This window comes from Bombina bombina, chromosome 11 (genome assembly GCF_027579735.1).
Source record: "Bombina bombina isolate aBomBom1 chromosome 11, aBomBom1.pri, whole genome shotgun sequence".
NCBI lineage: Eukaryota > Metazoa > Chordata > Amphibia > Anura > Bombinatoridae > Bombina > Bombina bombina.
Window position 1 is genome coordinate 127,554,411 of NC_069509.1, and position 16,401 is coordinate 127,570,811.

Genomic DNA, 16,401 nt, shown 5'->3' on the forward strand with positions numbered 1-16,401 from the left:
CAGGGGGGTGTCAATCAACCCGATCGTACTCGATCGGGTTGTATTGTGACGATGTGTGTCCGCCTGCTCAGAGCAGGCAGACAGGTTATGGAGCAGCGGTCTTTGTGACCGCTGCTTCATAACTGCTGTTTCTGGCGAGTCTGATGACTCGCCAGAAACACGGGGCATCAAGCTCCATTCAGAGCTTGATACATATGCCCCATAGTCTTTTAGAATGGTTTCTGTTGAGTTTATCTTGGGAAAATGTCCCTTTAAGGAAATGTTCCTTTAAGGCCTTCGTGTTTTTCACACCAGAATCCTCAAAATTAAGGGAGAGAGGCACAAACAATAGTGAAGTTCTGTGATTTAAACAGTATATATGAATGCTACAGGACCATACTCACACATTTTAAAGCTAATGACTGAGCTCTCAGTTGTATTTGCACAATATTATCCCACTCCTCTGGCATGTTAGATAACAGGAGACCGCAGGATCCAGGTAAGTATTTATTTAGAACATATATAACAACATCAGATATAGGACATTGCATAAGCACACTGGCGTTAATGGACAAACAACAGTACAGGTGTATGATCTACAGCTGAAGGAATGCCTTGGCAACTCAGCATTCCCAGCTTATCTTGGATCAGAATTAGTTCAGTTGCATTCAGAGGGTCACGCCTTACTTGATGTGTGCTAATCAATGATCAGCTCCAATGCATGTTTCCCCCACAAGGGCTTTTTCAAGAACTCCTTGCATACCAGCATACCAGGATTTTGGTGTTTGGTTTAAGTATGTAATCTGAGGCAGAAGAATATGCAGTCCATATAAATATGGATTTCCAGGAATTCTGGGGAGTTTGAATTCCAAATTCATTATTCCATTGTAAGAAAACCTCAAGTGAGAAGAAGTAGATGATTAAGAGACAATTTTATATAAAAGTGCTAACAAATATCTGATTGGAGTCTGAGTGACCCAGAGTTGGTCAAAACTAATGAGTGGTGAACTTGTTGGTATGCAAACTTTTTAGAAATATCCTTTTCCAGGTGGGGAATTAAGGAGAATCTGTGTGATCATTACCGAAGCCTTATTAAACATGTTTGTTTTTTAATCTATTGGTAGCTTCTCTCTAGGTAACAACATCATTCTTTTATTAACCTTGGTTTTGAATTTTCCCCAAATGAAATCATGTATGAGATGCTGCGTCCCAGATATGTTTAGGGGGCATAGGTATAGAAAGAGCCTGAAATAAATAGTCTTGGCAGGACATTCATCTAAAAATATGCATATACATGAAAAAGGGCTTATTTTGTCATGGGGAAAGGTACATTCATATGCTTTCCCTAACACATCTATAATGTTCTTAAATCATTGTATCTAATGAGAGTGCAATATATGTCCCTGAGTCTTTGAGCAATGATTTTTCCATTTGAATCGACCAAAGGAATCTATCTGCAAGAGCATAGTTTTTTAAGCAGGAACGTTAGATATTTTGGACTTGGGAAATCCGGCTCCTCTTGATCTGATGTTGGGCCCTCTTCGTCCCGGTTCTTGGAGCTGGGGCCCATCTTCATGGAGGTGGACTTTGGCGACCTCTTCTGCCGCCTCCACTCTGCATCTTCTTTTCTTCTGCCGTCTCCGCTCTGCATCTTCTTTTCTTATGCTCTCTTCCACGAGCTCTCGTCTTCATGCGGTTGCTGCCGTACACTGAAATTCCAGAACTGCAGAACCCCTATATATAGGGGTACCACTTAATCCTGAATGGCTGTTTTTAAATCAGTCAATCCCTGCTGGCTTATTTTAATCAGCCAATAGCAAGAACGTTTTTAAATTTAAGTTCTAATCATCCAATAGAAAAGGTGGCTATGTGACAGTATCGGGGTTAATAATTTAGATACTTGCGGTGGGTTTGTGGCGGTATAGGGGTTATTAGGATAGTACTTGCGGTAGGTATGCGGCAATATAGGAGTTAATAGTTTAGATACTTGCGGTGGGTATAAGGCAGTATAGGGGTTAATAGGACAGTACTTGCGGTCGGTATGTGGCGGTATAGGGGTTAATAGTTTAGATACTTATGGTGGGTATGTGGCGGTAGAGGGAGTAATAGTTTAGATACTTGCGGTGGGTATGTGGCGGTATAGGGGATAATAGGATAGTACTTGCGGTGGGTATGTGGCGGTATAGGAGTTAATAGTTTAGATACTTGTGCTGGTTATGTGGGGGTATAGGGGTTAATAGGATAGTACTTGCTGTGGGTATGTGGCGGAATAGGGGTTAATAGGATAGTACTTGTGTTTGGGTATTTGGCGGTTTAGATTTTTATTAGTGTAGTCTTAGTTTGCGATCATGGGGCCTTTCGGTTTAGGGGTATTAGGATTAGTGTTAGGCACGGCAGTTGTATTGCAAAGGATCCTATACTATACATCGCCAATATGGACGGCGATGCTGGGTGTTATCTATAGCCAGCATTGCCAACCAATGTCATGTATGGTAAACTCCTCTTGGCGATGCTGCTATTTCGGGAGCTTGGAATATTTTGTCAGGCTCTCTCGACATATCGGCAGATAATTTGGAATATTTTTCCATCTTGTAGCACTTTTAATCATTGAAGCCCCAGTGTAGCTGTAGATTACATATGCTCAAGCATTGATTGTTAAAGGGACATGAAACCCAAAAAATTTCTTTCATGATTCAGAGCAGGGATCCCCAACTTATGGCACATGCGGCAAAAGTGGTGCAGTGTATGATTAGTTGTGAATCGCACCCCAGGGATAAAAATAAAAAAGCAAACCTACTCTTACGAAATGTATTAACCAATAACCGATTTGTGGGGCTTCCGGTGGGTGGGTCATCTGACCAACAGTGGCAAGGAAGAGCTCAGTACCTCTTCTTCATCAGTCCTGGACGATTTGAGCCTCCGGCCACCCCCATTGATTATTCCTTGCTGGGGAATTGCACCAGCATCTGTCAGCCATCGTTCCAGTTGGACTCCACAGCGTAAAAAGCGATACATTAGGTCTTTTGTCCCTGTATCGACACAGTAAAGACAGCAAAACTCCCAGTTCCATCTTCGCTTTGTTCTCTGGTTATTCTTTGTTGAAGAGATATCTAGATAGGCAGTGTGCACATGTGTGGAGCACTACATCACAGGAAATAGTGCTAATGTATAACATTGTTGCAAAACTGCTGCCATATAGTGCTAAAGACACGTGCACACTCCAAAAGGATAACAAGAAAATTAAGATTTGATAATAGAAGTAACTTGGAAAGTTGTTTAAAATTGTATGATCTATATGAATCATGAAAGAAAAATTTAAGGTTTTATGTCCCTTTAAATATTTTTTTTTATTCAGATGTTTATAATTTTTTAATTATGGAATGAGTTTCACATTTTCCTACTGCAGTATATTTGTTAAAGGGACATAATACTCATATGCTAAATCACTTAAAACTGATGCAGTAAAAAGCTGACAGGAAAATATCACCTGAGCATCTCTATGTAAAAAAGGAAGATATTTTACCTCACAATTTCCTCATCTCACCAGAGTAAGTGTTGTGTAAACAAAAATACTGTATTCAGCTGCTGCCCAGCTGCAGGTAAAAAATAAATAAATGAAGAAATGAACAGCAGCCAATCAGCATCAACAGTGCTGAGGTCATGAACTCTTTTACTGTGATCTCATGAGATTTCATAGTAAACTTCCTTAAACTGAATAGGGAAATAAGATGAGTGTGCACGTAAGCTCACTCCCTTAGCTGTCCCGGGACAGACATACTGATATTCTGCTTAAACGTCCTTTACAATGGGATGTGGCTACTGAGGAACTTTTGAGATAAAATATCTTTCTTTTTTACATAGAGATGTTCAGGTGATATTTTCTAGTCAGCTTTTTACAGCTATGCTGCATCACTTTCAAGTGTTTCAACATTTGGGTATCATGGCCCTTTAAGCATTTTTTGGTTTAACTTGAAAAGTCACATTTTTTTAATTGAGACATAAAGGATAATTGCTAGACAAGACAGAACAAGTAATATGGGGCAGAGTATTCCTAGCTTGGTGTGAAATATTTCTCTAATTACTGTAGATATGTAAATAAGTCTCATAAAGTGTCACAATTGTGCTATAACTGTCTAGTTTGTTATGGCTCTATTTGCTTCTGGGTGCCCTGTGTGAGTATATGTGCCTTGCCTGTGTCCTTGGTTTGCTCAGCACTTTAAAGGGGGCAGTCCTCTTCCATTGATGCCCAATTGTAATCTTGCTTGCCCTGCATGTTTTAGTGGGTTTTGTGCTTTTTTCTCTTGACCCATTGGGTTCCTTTTTTTTTTTTTTTTTTTTTTTTTACTTTTTTTTTATTTATTTATTTTTTTTGAAATTTCACAGCAAGTACAATTAAGGTATATACAAAAAGAAAAAAGACAGAAACAAAATTAGGACATCTCACAAGGTATCAAAGACCACCAGTAAAGTAAACATAGTGTATATTAAAAAACATTAAATCATACCTTTCTTCAATTGAAACTAGAACAAAATACCATTTCTTTAGGTATATAAAGACTTAATGGCCCCAACACTTGCATTTTGTACATACATTTATAGTATCCTTATAACTGGAGCTAACGCTGTTGCATAATTTTATCATCAAACCACCTTGCTTATATGATTAAAAAGAAAAAGGGAATATAGTAATGAAATAAAAAAATAAAAAAAGGGGGGGGGGGAGACCCACCCTGTCTCCAGCCCTCTTCCCCCTCTATCAATACCTATAACCTAACCTTCTCTATAAAGCGAAACCCACTCAGCTGGGAAAAAATTATGCAGGACAAGATCCATAAAGGCATTAGTGTTCAAGAAGGGGGACAAAATCTGTTTTTGTAAGTTAATCGGGTAGGATTTAATTATTGGAAGCCATGCGTATAAAAATGATTTTATTTTCCTGTCGGAGACTGTGTTTAACTGGAATGACTCAAATATAATCTGGGACTGAATTTCCTTTAACAAACTTGAAAATTTTGGTACAGAATGGGCTTTCCAGTATTTAAAGATTAAATGTCTAACAACTAATATAATCGTATTGACCATATTTTGATATAAACGAAGACTCTCATCCTGACTATATAAAAAAAAAATATTTTCTAATGTAAATTGAATTTGCATGTTATAAAGGCTGGAAACCCAGTATGCTATTTTTTGCCACATTTGAGAAATTATTGGACAATACCATACCATGTGACAGAAATCAGCCCCAAAAAAACTACACCGTGGACAGTTTGGAGCTGAAGAGGGGAACATTTTATTCAATCTAAACGGAGAAATATAAAAATTATTAAATATTTTCATATGAGACTCTTTCCAGGCGGTGGGGACAAGACATTGATTAAGTACTGAAAAACTGGAGATAATTTTATTTTCATCCATTTCTGGAAAAATATAAATCCATTTATTAATAATGTTCCTCATAGCCAGTGCACCTTGTTTGGACATCATAATATCATATATTAAAGAGATAGAGGCATCCCCCACTTTAAATTTAGAACAGCATACATCAATCTCAGACCACGCGGGAGAGATAGGAAAGGTAAAATCGGCCACATCTATATAGTGACGTATTTGCAGATATGCAAAAAAGGTCTTATTAGAAATACCAAATTGAGAAGTTAGTTCTTGAAAAGAAGCCACTTGTCCATTATCTGTCATAATCTGAGCTAAGAAGCAGAGCTTTTTGTCTTTCCACGATTGAAAGGCCTTATTATACATTCCTGGCAAAAATTGAGGATTTCCACAAATAGGTAAAAATTTTGAAAAATTTGAGTCTATCCCAAGCAGGGTACAACATTTCCTCCACGCCACTACTATATTTTTAATAGTGGTAAGACTATTAATGTTAGACGGCAGTGTTTTAAGCGGACAATGCAATATAGCCTTTAACATAAAAGGTTTGCAATAAAAACTTTCAAGATCAAAAGAAGAGACTATATTCGATTCAGAAATCCAGTCAAGTGCTATCTTAATCATAGCTGCCCAATTATAAAGTTTAATATTGGGTAAAGAAAAACCTGCCAACTCCTTTTTTAACATCAACTTATCAAGAGATATACGTGCTTTTTTATTACCCCAGATAAATCTGGAAATACATGTACATATCTTCTTTATATCATTTGAAGGTATAAAAATTGGTAAATTTTGCAGAGGGTAAAGCAATCTAGGGAAGATAATAGCTTTAAATAAGTAAACCCGAGCTTTCAATGAAAGAGGGAAAGACGTCCAGTTTTCTAAATCGGCCTGAATTTTCTCCAGTAAGGGGGTAAAATTTGCACTGTACCATTTTTTTGGGTTAGTGTGAAAAAAAAATACCCAAATATTTGATACAATCCACTGTCCTAAATGGGGTTTCTTGAATACTGCCCACTGACTTTTTAACCCATAAAAGCTCGCTCTTTTGCGGATTAACCCTATACCCGGAGAAGGCACCAAACTGTTTCAAGTATCTCATGGCTAGTGGAATAGACTGTCTAGTATCCTCAAAAAACAGTAGAAGGTCATCAGCATAAAGTAATAATTTAAGGGTTTGTGCACCCAAGGAAATACCTTCCATCTTTTCCCTTAGTTTGATTGCTAGAGGTTCTAAAGCAATATTAAATAATAACGGGGATAACGGGCATCCTTGACGCATACCTCTTTTCAAAATAATCTTTTCTGAAAGTGTATTATTAACCAGTAAAAAGGACATAGGATATTTGTAGAGTTTCCTAATAAAAGAGACAAATTGTTCATGAAATCCAAATTTAACTAAAGTAAAAAGTAAATGCTTCCAGGATATAGAATCAAAAGCCTTTTCAGCATCAAGTTTTAAAATTGCTATATCTTTAGTATTGTCATTATTAACTTTATTCGCCCCATATAGGTTCCAATGGTAATCCAGAAATGTAGCTACACTGCGGATATGTCTAGTAGAGTTCCTAGCTAACATGAAACCTACCTGGTCTGTGTGGATAACTTTCTCCAGTACAATGGCCAGCCTCTTAGCGATTATTGAAGATAGAATTTTATAATCTGTATTTAACACAGAAATTGGTCTATAAGACGCAGGATCTTCTGGGTTTTTTCCTTTTTTTAATATTAAAGAGATATTGGCCGCAGAAAAATACAAAGAGATAGAGTCATTGGAACAAAAATAAGAATTAAACAATTTGCCCAAGGTCAGCTTCAACTCTGGGGCCAGGATCTTATAGAATTCTCCCGGCAAGCCATCTGGGCCGGCTGCTTTATTAGTTTTAAGCTGTTCTATGACTCCAAGAATTTCTTCGTCAGAAATAGGTGCAATTAGAAAGGCAGATTCCTCCTCCAGAATCTCTGGGGTTTGCAAATCCTGCCAGAAATTATCTTGACATTCTGCATCACTGGTTATATCGGTGTAAAGGGACTGATAGAAATCAAAAAAAACCTTACAAATCTCCTCTGTTTCAAAAACTCTAAAATTCCCTACTTGCAGAGCAGCTATATAATTCTTTTTCTTTCTACTTTTAGTGAGGCGAGCTAGGTGTTTAGCAGAACATCCCGGAAAACCCCTAAAATATAGGTTAGTCTTTGATTCTTGTTCCAAAGATTTTTGTTTAAGAAAAATATCTAGAGCTTTTTTGGCTTCAGAATAGGTTTTCCAGTTTCTAGCTGATTGCTGATATACATACTTTCTATATGTATTTTTTACCTGGTTGGAGTATTGCGTCTCAGCTGTTTTTTATTTAAATTGCACATATAGGCCTGTATTTGACCCCGTAGCACCGCCTTTGCGGTTTCCCAGAAAACTTCGATTTTATTGAAATAATTAATATTAAAACTACAGAAGTCCTTCCAACTCTGTTTTAACCAAGTAGAAAATGTAATATTACTCACAAGATATCTGGGGAAGAAGAATCTGACACCCTTATTTTTTTTAATATTTGAGGATACAAAACTGAGTGATATACCCGCGTGGTCTGAAATCGCAATGTCGCTGATATCAACCCTTAATTTTTGTATGGATAAAGATTCAGAGATTAAAAATAAATCGATTCTAGAGAAAGATTTAAATGACTTAGATTCACATGTGAACCTCTGAGCATCAGGATTCCTAAGTCTCCAAATATCACATAACTTAAGGTTATGACACATTTTTTTAAGGAGACGCGCCCCTCTATTATGAAATTTTAGGTTTTTGCCTGAAAGTCTATCCATTATAGGACAGGGAGTTAAATTAAAATCTCCACCCATTATAACATTTTCATTAGTCGACGGAAACAGGATGTGTTCAATTTTTTTCCAGAATCTCTGAGATATTAGATTAGGGCCGTAAAGATTACACAGAATAAATTTAACTTCATTAACGCAAATCTCCAAAATTATAAAACGTGCATCAGGGTCAGCTTGTACCTTGATAATAGAGTATTTTAAGTCTTTATTAAGTAAAATTGCTACTCCGCATTTCCTATTCAAGGAGGGGGCCCCAATAACTTGTCCTACCCATTTACACTTAAGTTTTGCAGTTTCTACCTCGTTTAAATGCGTCTCCTGCAAGAACGCAATATCTGGTTTATCCTTCCCTAGGTGTTTCAGTATAAGTTTTCGTTTAGCTGGGGAAGAAATTCCTCCAACATTCCATGACACAACTTTTAAATTAGTCATCATCCCGAAATTCTGTTCCGGTTATACTAAAAGGCAGTAGAGGGGGAAAAGGGGAGAGAGGAGTGGAAAAAAGAAAAAAAGGAAAAAAATGGTGAAAACCCATCACCCATACATGCCACAAAATAAAAATTAATTACAAAGCAGACAATATACATCCTTATAAAAAAAATAAAAAATAAAAAGATTTAGTAACCTTCAACCCGCCTCTGTGGCGGTACCCCCTAGAGGGTTACATTAGTATCAATTAACTCTTTTACTTCTTTAGGGTTAGCAAATAAGTATCTCTTTCCCTTTTCTTCTAAGACAATTTTTGCGGGGTAAATCAACCTTGCTTTCAAATTCTGCTTTATCAGCTGAGTACAAAGGGGGGCCATCAGTTTCCTTTTGGCAGACGTTTCAGACGAAAAGTCTTGAAACAATAATATTTTGTGGTTTCCCAACATAAGAGAACCATTTTTCTTAAATAACCTTAATAGTTCAATTTTATCCTGGAATTTTAAATATTTCACTAGGCAAGCCCTATTTCTAGTTACACCATCTAGAGCGTTTCTATTGGTCCCTAACCTATGAGCTCTTTCCACTTCTAGAGGTAACTGTGAGGCCGGGACCCCTAAGGCTTGGGGGAGCAAAACTGACGTGAATTTAATCAAGTCCTCATATTCTAAGGTTTCTGGGAGGCCTATTATTCTTATATTATTCCTTCTGGAATGATCTTCTAATTCTTCCAGGCGGGATTGGAGATTAGTTATTTTTGTTTCTTACTTCTGTGAGATAGTTTCTTGAGAATTAACCAGGTCCTCTAAGTCGGAAACCCTGTTCTCAACTTCAGAGATCCTTGCGGCAAATTGCCTTACTTCTTCTGTAAGGGTTATCACGTCAGAGGAGATACTGGTTAATTCTCTTTTAATAAGCTCAAACTGGGGTGTAAACAGCTCGGCTATCTGAGAAAATAAGACCTGAGAATCCATTCTTACACCTGAGTGATCTAGACTTGTATCATTACTTGAGTCATTAACCTTATTTTTTCTTTCTTTGACCTTGGCCGGCATTATGGGCGAAATAGTATTCGCCTGTGTGAGAAATCTATCCATAAAATGGTGTGAGAGTTAGAAAAAAGTGGAAACCAATCCACGTGCGAGGAAAAAAAAAAACCAAAACACCTTTTCCTTTTCTTTTCTCTTCTTTGAGTGATTAATCAAAATAATAAGAGTCAAAAAAGTGGAGTGTGATAATGGTGAAGGTGAGGAAAAAGAGCCTGGCAGGTCAAATAAGCTTATCTGTAATGCGATTTCAGGTCGCTATATGATAGGTAAACACCTTATTTTAAACCAAAAAAATGATATGACATATAAAAAGATTCATGAAATATACTGTCTAGACCAACAAATATACAGTTTTTGCAACTATCACCATGTCGCCTAGCCAACAATGCAAAATAACCTATAATATATAAAGTCAGATACAAGCTTATAAGACAAAATATATTGTTTTCTCTTTTCTTTTGGCTACTGCAGCTAGGAAAACAAGTCCCCTTTATTTATTGTTCACTTCTCATACACTTTCCTTCTTCTTTTCATGCAAAAGAGATACAAGTTTCGGCTGTGGATCCATAAGATAGAATTTTCACTGCTGCTTTAATAAAGTCATAGGGCTAGCTCTTCATTTGTGATAAGATTAATATAGAGTCCCCAATTGAAGTTTTTGCAGGTTTTAACCCTTTATCTGCAGCTGCTGTATTGAGGTCCTGCACAAAAAGTCACACAAAGGAAGAAATACAGGATCCTGATATGATATTTATACTATATGTATCCTTTATCCACCAAGATATACTGAGTCCTAAAAATGCTTCACATACAGCCGTATCTTCTGGATTATGGTGGCAGGAAGATTAAGAGACAAATAGCTGAATCCTTACACAGTACTCTTTCAGAGGTTAAACTTTTAGGCTGCCTTTTTAGACAACATGTGTAGCCATGACCATTTTCTCTAGTTAACCCAGGCTAACCGTAAATAGCACTCCAAATAATGCAATATGTTCACAGACACTTATCCTTGAAAAAAAAAGTACCTGATGATGGCAAGGTGAGGGGTGCAGGGATCGGGATATGATTATCCTTGTGGTCGGACACTCTGTTTCTTCAGCCGCGAGGAGAGAGGACAGGACCCAGCTCCCGCTGAACTCCTGACCTCCTACCTGCCAGCGGCACACGTCAAGCCAGGTGCCTGTCTTACCCTTCTCTTTGCCGGTCGTCACCAGTAACAGCTTCCCGGTACTGCCCTCTCACTTAACACAAGAAATTGTTCCACAACTGCAGGCAGGTGAGAAGATTTACATAGAGATATGTCTGCTGCACACAATGTGTAAAGGGGGCTTCTTCCGCCTCTGCAGCACGCTGCAAAAAGTGCCCTAGACAGGCCCAGGATATCCACCAAGGGCCGCGGGGCAAACAGGCGCGGGGATCAGGTATACAACGCTGCGTTGGATCTAGCAGCCGACGTGGAGCAACTAAGCGTGCGTGCTCCTCCCCCAACAGGAAGCAACTGGGTTCCTATAGCATATACAAGTAATACAAAGGATACACATGGGTCAGTCTTGCTAGTAGACAACTCTTTTCTCCAGATTTTACCTTCTTAATCCGTACGGCAAAACTAAAAGTTTCAAACATTAGTCAATTGCATGGAATAAATGAGGCATGAGTCTCAGAGCCAAAATAAATGACCAAAAGAGAAAAAAAATATTTATTACAATGTTAAAATCATAGTTAAACATTGGGATCAGTTGGTCACATACACATAGTCTTCTGATTGGTTTTGTATGTTTGTTTGTGCTTTATCAAGAATGAGGAGGACACATATTGGGCCAGTGGCGCACCAATTAACGCTCCCGCTTGAGCATTAATTGTGCTAGAAGTAAGCTTTTTGTACTCGTCGGGTTGCACACGTTTTATGAGTTGAAAGTAAACTGTTTTCGCTCACGCGCTAACCCAGCACAAAAAGCCAAAGTTAGAATATTGCATGCGTGTTCATGTATTCCTCCATAGAATTCAAAGGAGCAAAAAAACACCACATTCTCGCACAAACCCGATCGCAAATTCTCATGTGAGCTAACACGACTTGAAAATATGAATATTTCACATTCCAATGTTCTTCACATAGAAGAGAAAAAGTTATATTTATTCATAAATACATATTTCTACTTAGATCTGCTTTGTTTGGTACAAAATATATCTATGCCTCTATACATACATGATTATATATAGGTATAGATATATACAGTTATATATAGGAATATCTATTTATATATACATAAAACATATTCCACTATGTGCAGAACATTGGAATAGAAAATATTTACAGTAAATACATAGTTAAAAACTTTATTAAATATAAATATTGCATAAATAAGCTCTTTCATGTTTTCATCTACTTACCTGCAAAGGGCTCCAAAGCACTTATATATATGTTTATATATGTTTTCATATGTTTTAATGTGTATATATGTCTGTAAATACATATATACACATATAAATGCATAGGCAAATAGCAAAGTGGTTAAACACATATCTTCTGAGCAGGGCATAGCCCTGTGATTGGTGGCTATATTCATGTGGGAATTTTAATTGACTCAGTGACCATGTCCTGTTCAGTTGATGCATTGCATCTTGGAGCTCTGATTAACTGTCTCTCCCTCATATTTCCCTTCATGGTAAAATGTCACACTTTCCAAAGTTAAACCAGGGACTGGCTATAACTTCTACCAAATCCACCAACTGTAAACTGCTGCTTCACCCCTTCCTGTAGCGATCTCACCTTCCAAAACCCCACCATGCCCTCAAGTCTCTCTCATACATCATAGACCATTCCGTCCCAATGTTGGGAGGTATGGCAATGTGTTACAGATTGCGAGCCCGGCTTTTGTTATGTGTTTAACCTCTTTTGCGGTTAGTTAAAGGGTCAGTCTACTCCAAAATTTGTATTCCCCATACTCCAGTTTTGCATAACCAACACAGTTATAGTAATATAATTTTTACCTCTGTGATTACCTTGTAGCTAAGCCTCTGCAGACTGCCCCTTATCTTAGTGCAGTGCTATTTACAGACTTGCATTTTAACAAATTAATGGTGACCCATGAATAACTACACAGGAGTTAGCATAATGTTATCTACATGGCATACATGAACTAGCAGTGTCTGGTTGTGAAACATTATAAAAATGCACTGACCTGCAGGGGCTTAGAAGCAGGCAGAAATTTAGAGGTTTAAAGGTTATAAAGTATAATAATATAATATGTTGGTTGTGCAAAGCTGGGCAATGGGTAGTAAAGGCATTATCTATCTTTTTAAACAATAACATTTTTGGATTAGACTATCCCTTTAACCCCTAAACAACTGCGACGTACCCTGTACCTCGCTGGTCATTAAAGGGACAGTCAAGTCCAAAAAAAACTTTCATTTTTCAAATAGGGCATGTAATTTTAAACAACTTTCCAATTTACTTTTATCAACAATTTTTCTTTGTTCTCTTGGTATTCTAGTTGAAAGCAATACTAGGAAGGCACATATGATAATTTCTAAGCCCTTGAAGGCCGCCTCTATTTTATTTACTTTTCACAGCAGGGGAGAGCAAGCTCATATAGGCCATATAGATAGCATTGTGATCACGCTCGTGGCTAGTGGCAGACACTGCACTAATTGGCTAAAATGCAAGTCAATAGATAATAACTAAAAGTCATGTGATTAGGGGCGGTCAGAAGATGCTTAGATACAAGTTAGTCACAGAAGTAAAAAGTGTATTAATATAACAGTGTTGGTTTTGCAAAACTGGGGAATTGGTAATAAAGGGATTATCTATCTTTTTAAACAATAAAAATTCTGGTGTTAACTGTCCCTTTAAGGGATTGTCTGTTTATAATAGTGCGGGTATTGATGCGAGCGGTAAGACCGCACTATTACACCCTCATTCTCGCCGCTGACGTCGCTGGTTAATAACCTCTTAACGGCTTCTCTCTGCTGTGATCTCGCTCAAAATTGCGAGATTGTGCTATTTTTGCATGCCCCACAAGTGGGACACTGCAGAAATAGATTTGCAGAGTTACTGATGCCGGTGGTGCCGGTCGTTGATGGGTGGGAGACTAAGGAGGGAGGCGGGTGGGCGGCTCATTGCTGTAGGAGGCGGGAGGAGAGCGGGAGCGGGTGGGTCCGCTACGTCACGCTTCAGGGAATCCCAAAATAAAAAAACTGCGTCATTGAGGGTAAAGGAGGGAGGAGGGAGGAGGGAGGTAGGGGCAATGGGGGGATCCTATGTGGGATCCGTTGCGATAAAGGGATCTTGGATGGGGAGGGGGGGAAGCTACACTGCAGAAAAAAATTGTTATTTTCATTTTTTGTAAAAAATTTGCCTAATTTGCAGCAACCCAGGTACTGGCAGACAGCTGCCAGTACCTAAGATGGCTGCAAATAGGTAGAGGGGGGGAGGGTTAGAGAGCTGTTTGGGGGGGATCATGGAGTTTGGGGGCTAGGGGGGATCCAACACTGCACAATATGGGGGATCCAACACTGCACAATATTTATAAAAATAAATACATTTTATTTATATATATATATATATATATATATATATCCTTTTATTTTAGTACTGGCAGACTTTCTGCCAGTACTTAAGATGGCGGTGACAATTGTGAGTTGGGGGAGAAAAGAGAGCTGTTTGAGAGGGGTCAGGGAGGGATCAGGGGGTGGGATGTGTCCGGTGGGAGGCTGATCTCTACACTAAAGCTAAAATTAACACTACAAGCTACCTAATTAACCCCTTCACTGCTGGGCATAATACAAGTGTGGTGCGCAGCGGCATTTAGCAGCCTTCTAATTACCAAAAAGCAATGCCAAAGCCATATATGTCTGCTATTTCTCAACAAAGGGCATCCCAGAGAAGCATTTACAACCATGTGTGCCATAATTACACAAGCTGTTTGTAAATAATTTCAGTGAGAAACCTAAAATTGTGAAAAAGTTAACAATTTTTTAAATGTTATCGCATTTGGCAGTGAAATGGTGGCATGAAATATACCAAAATGGGCCTAGATCAATACTTTAGGTTGTATACTTAAAAAAAATATATATAGTTTTGATAGGTAAATATATAAAAAGGCTCTATTTCTGTTTAAATGTAGTGATGGCAAAAATGCTAAAAATGCTTTGGTCTTTTGGTGAAGTTTTTGTCTAAAATGCCCGGTCCTTAAAGGGACATTAAACACTTTGAGATGGTAATATAAAATGATAAATTGTATATATAAAACAACTCTGCAATATACTTTCATTATTTATTTTGTCCTCTTTGCCTGTAATTCCATTCTGAAATTGCGAGCTTTTCAGTTCCTGTTAGAAATGGAAGTGCAGAACACTGTTAAATCCAGCACAATCATTGGCTGCACACTCTAGTGACCGATTTATAACTGTCTCTAATTGGCCACAGCAGAGACGGTAACACAAGTTACAACATGGCAGCTCCCAGTGTTTTATAGGCACTAAAACTTTACACTTATTTTGTCACTTTTTAAACAACTAATGAAACTTTAAAAAATACATCTACATGTTAGTCATGGACTAATCTTTTCTTTGAATGCATCATTCTATCTAGCATGTATTTAGTGTTTAATATCCCTTTAAGGGGTTAAGTACATAGTTAGCAAGGTATTTAAACTCAAAATGTACATGCTGCAATGAATTGGAGCATTTATTTTTCCATTAAAATGTCCCTTTATGAAAGAGCTAATCCAGCAATAGCAATTTCTTTTCACATTTAGATAAAAACTAAAACCCCTTAATGTATATGTTTGTTTTTTTGCCATTTATTATATTAAAGGCTTTTAAAGAACAAATACTGTTTTTAATTAAAGGGAGGCCAAAGCTCACAGCGATTGCAAAAATCTGTCTGAACTTGTACCGGGTCTTGGAAGCATCGTGTCTGCGAAATGTAATTTAAATGGCAGCAAAGTCAGCCTCCTCGCAAACAAGGTAAGCTGAGTAGAACAATCATTCATTTATGTAGCCTTGGAAGGAATGATTTGCATTGTACATTTCTTTTTTTTTCTTTTTCTTTTTTTTAGTGCATCTGTTTTTTTTTGTTTTTTTTTTAATTGTTCCTTGGTTCACATTACAGTTGTAGAATATTCAATCATGTCAAATATATATATATATATATATTTTTTTTTTAAAGTTCCTTATTTATATCACTTCCTGTTTCTTTTAAGTAGATATATGCTGACATTTTATATCAGACGCCCTCAAACTTGGCCCTCCAGAGGTTTTGGAACTATATTTCCCATGATGCTCAGCCAGCTGATATGCTGGCTGAGCATCATGGGAAATGTAGTTCCACAGCCCCTGGAGGGCCAAGTTTGAGGATGCCTGTATATCATTCATATGAAAAAAAGGCAAGTAAAATAAATGTAAGTGATGTATTAAAGGGATAAAAAGGTCAAAACAGAAATGTGCATGGGTGCATATTCATTTTTAATAGAGGTATTATTGCAATATACTTTAATTAGCAAAAATGCATCTGGTAAAATATTACAGTTTCAGCAGCATACACAAATATGCTCTGAGTGCCCTATGTACCAGCATTCAAACACCACAATATTCTCAGAGAGTCAGTAGTGGCTTGTATGACACAAATTAAAGGGACATTATACACTAGATTTTTCTTTGCATAAATGTTTTGTAGATGATCCATTTATATAGCCCATACAGTTAAAAAAAAAAGGAT

The 16,401-nt window shown here is 37.5% G+C and overlaps 1 protein-coding gene across 1 annotated transcript in view; it reads left to right on the forward strand.

Moving 5' to 3' along the window:
- Positions 1-16,401, forward strand: part of IFT140 (intraflagellar transport 140) — a 519,705-nt gene that overhangs the window by 193,584 nt on the left and 309,720 nt on the right. Inside the window, exon 13 of the mRNA XM_053694547.1 lies at positions 15,533-15,650. Within this exon, the coding sequence (XP_053550522.1) occupies positions 15,533-15,650 (118 nt within the window). The remainder of the gene's footprint in view (positions 1-15,532; positions 15,651-16,401) is intronic.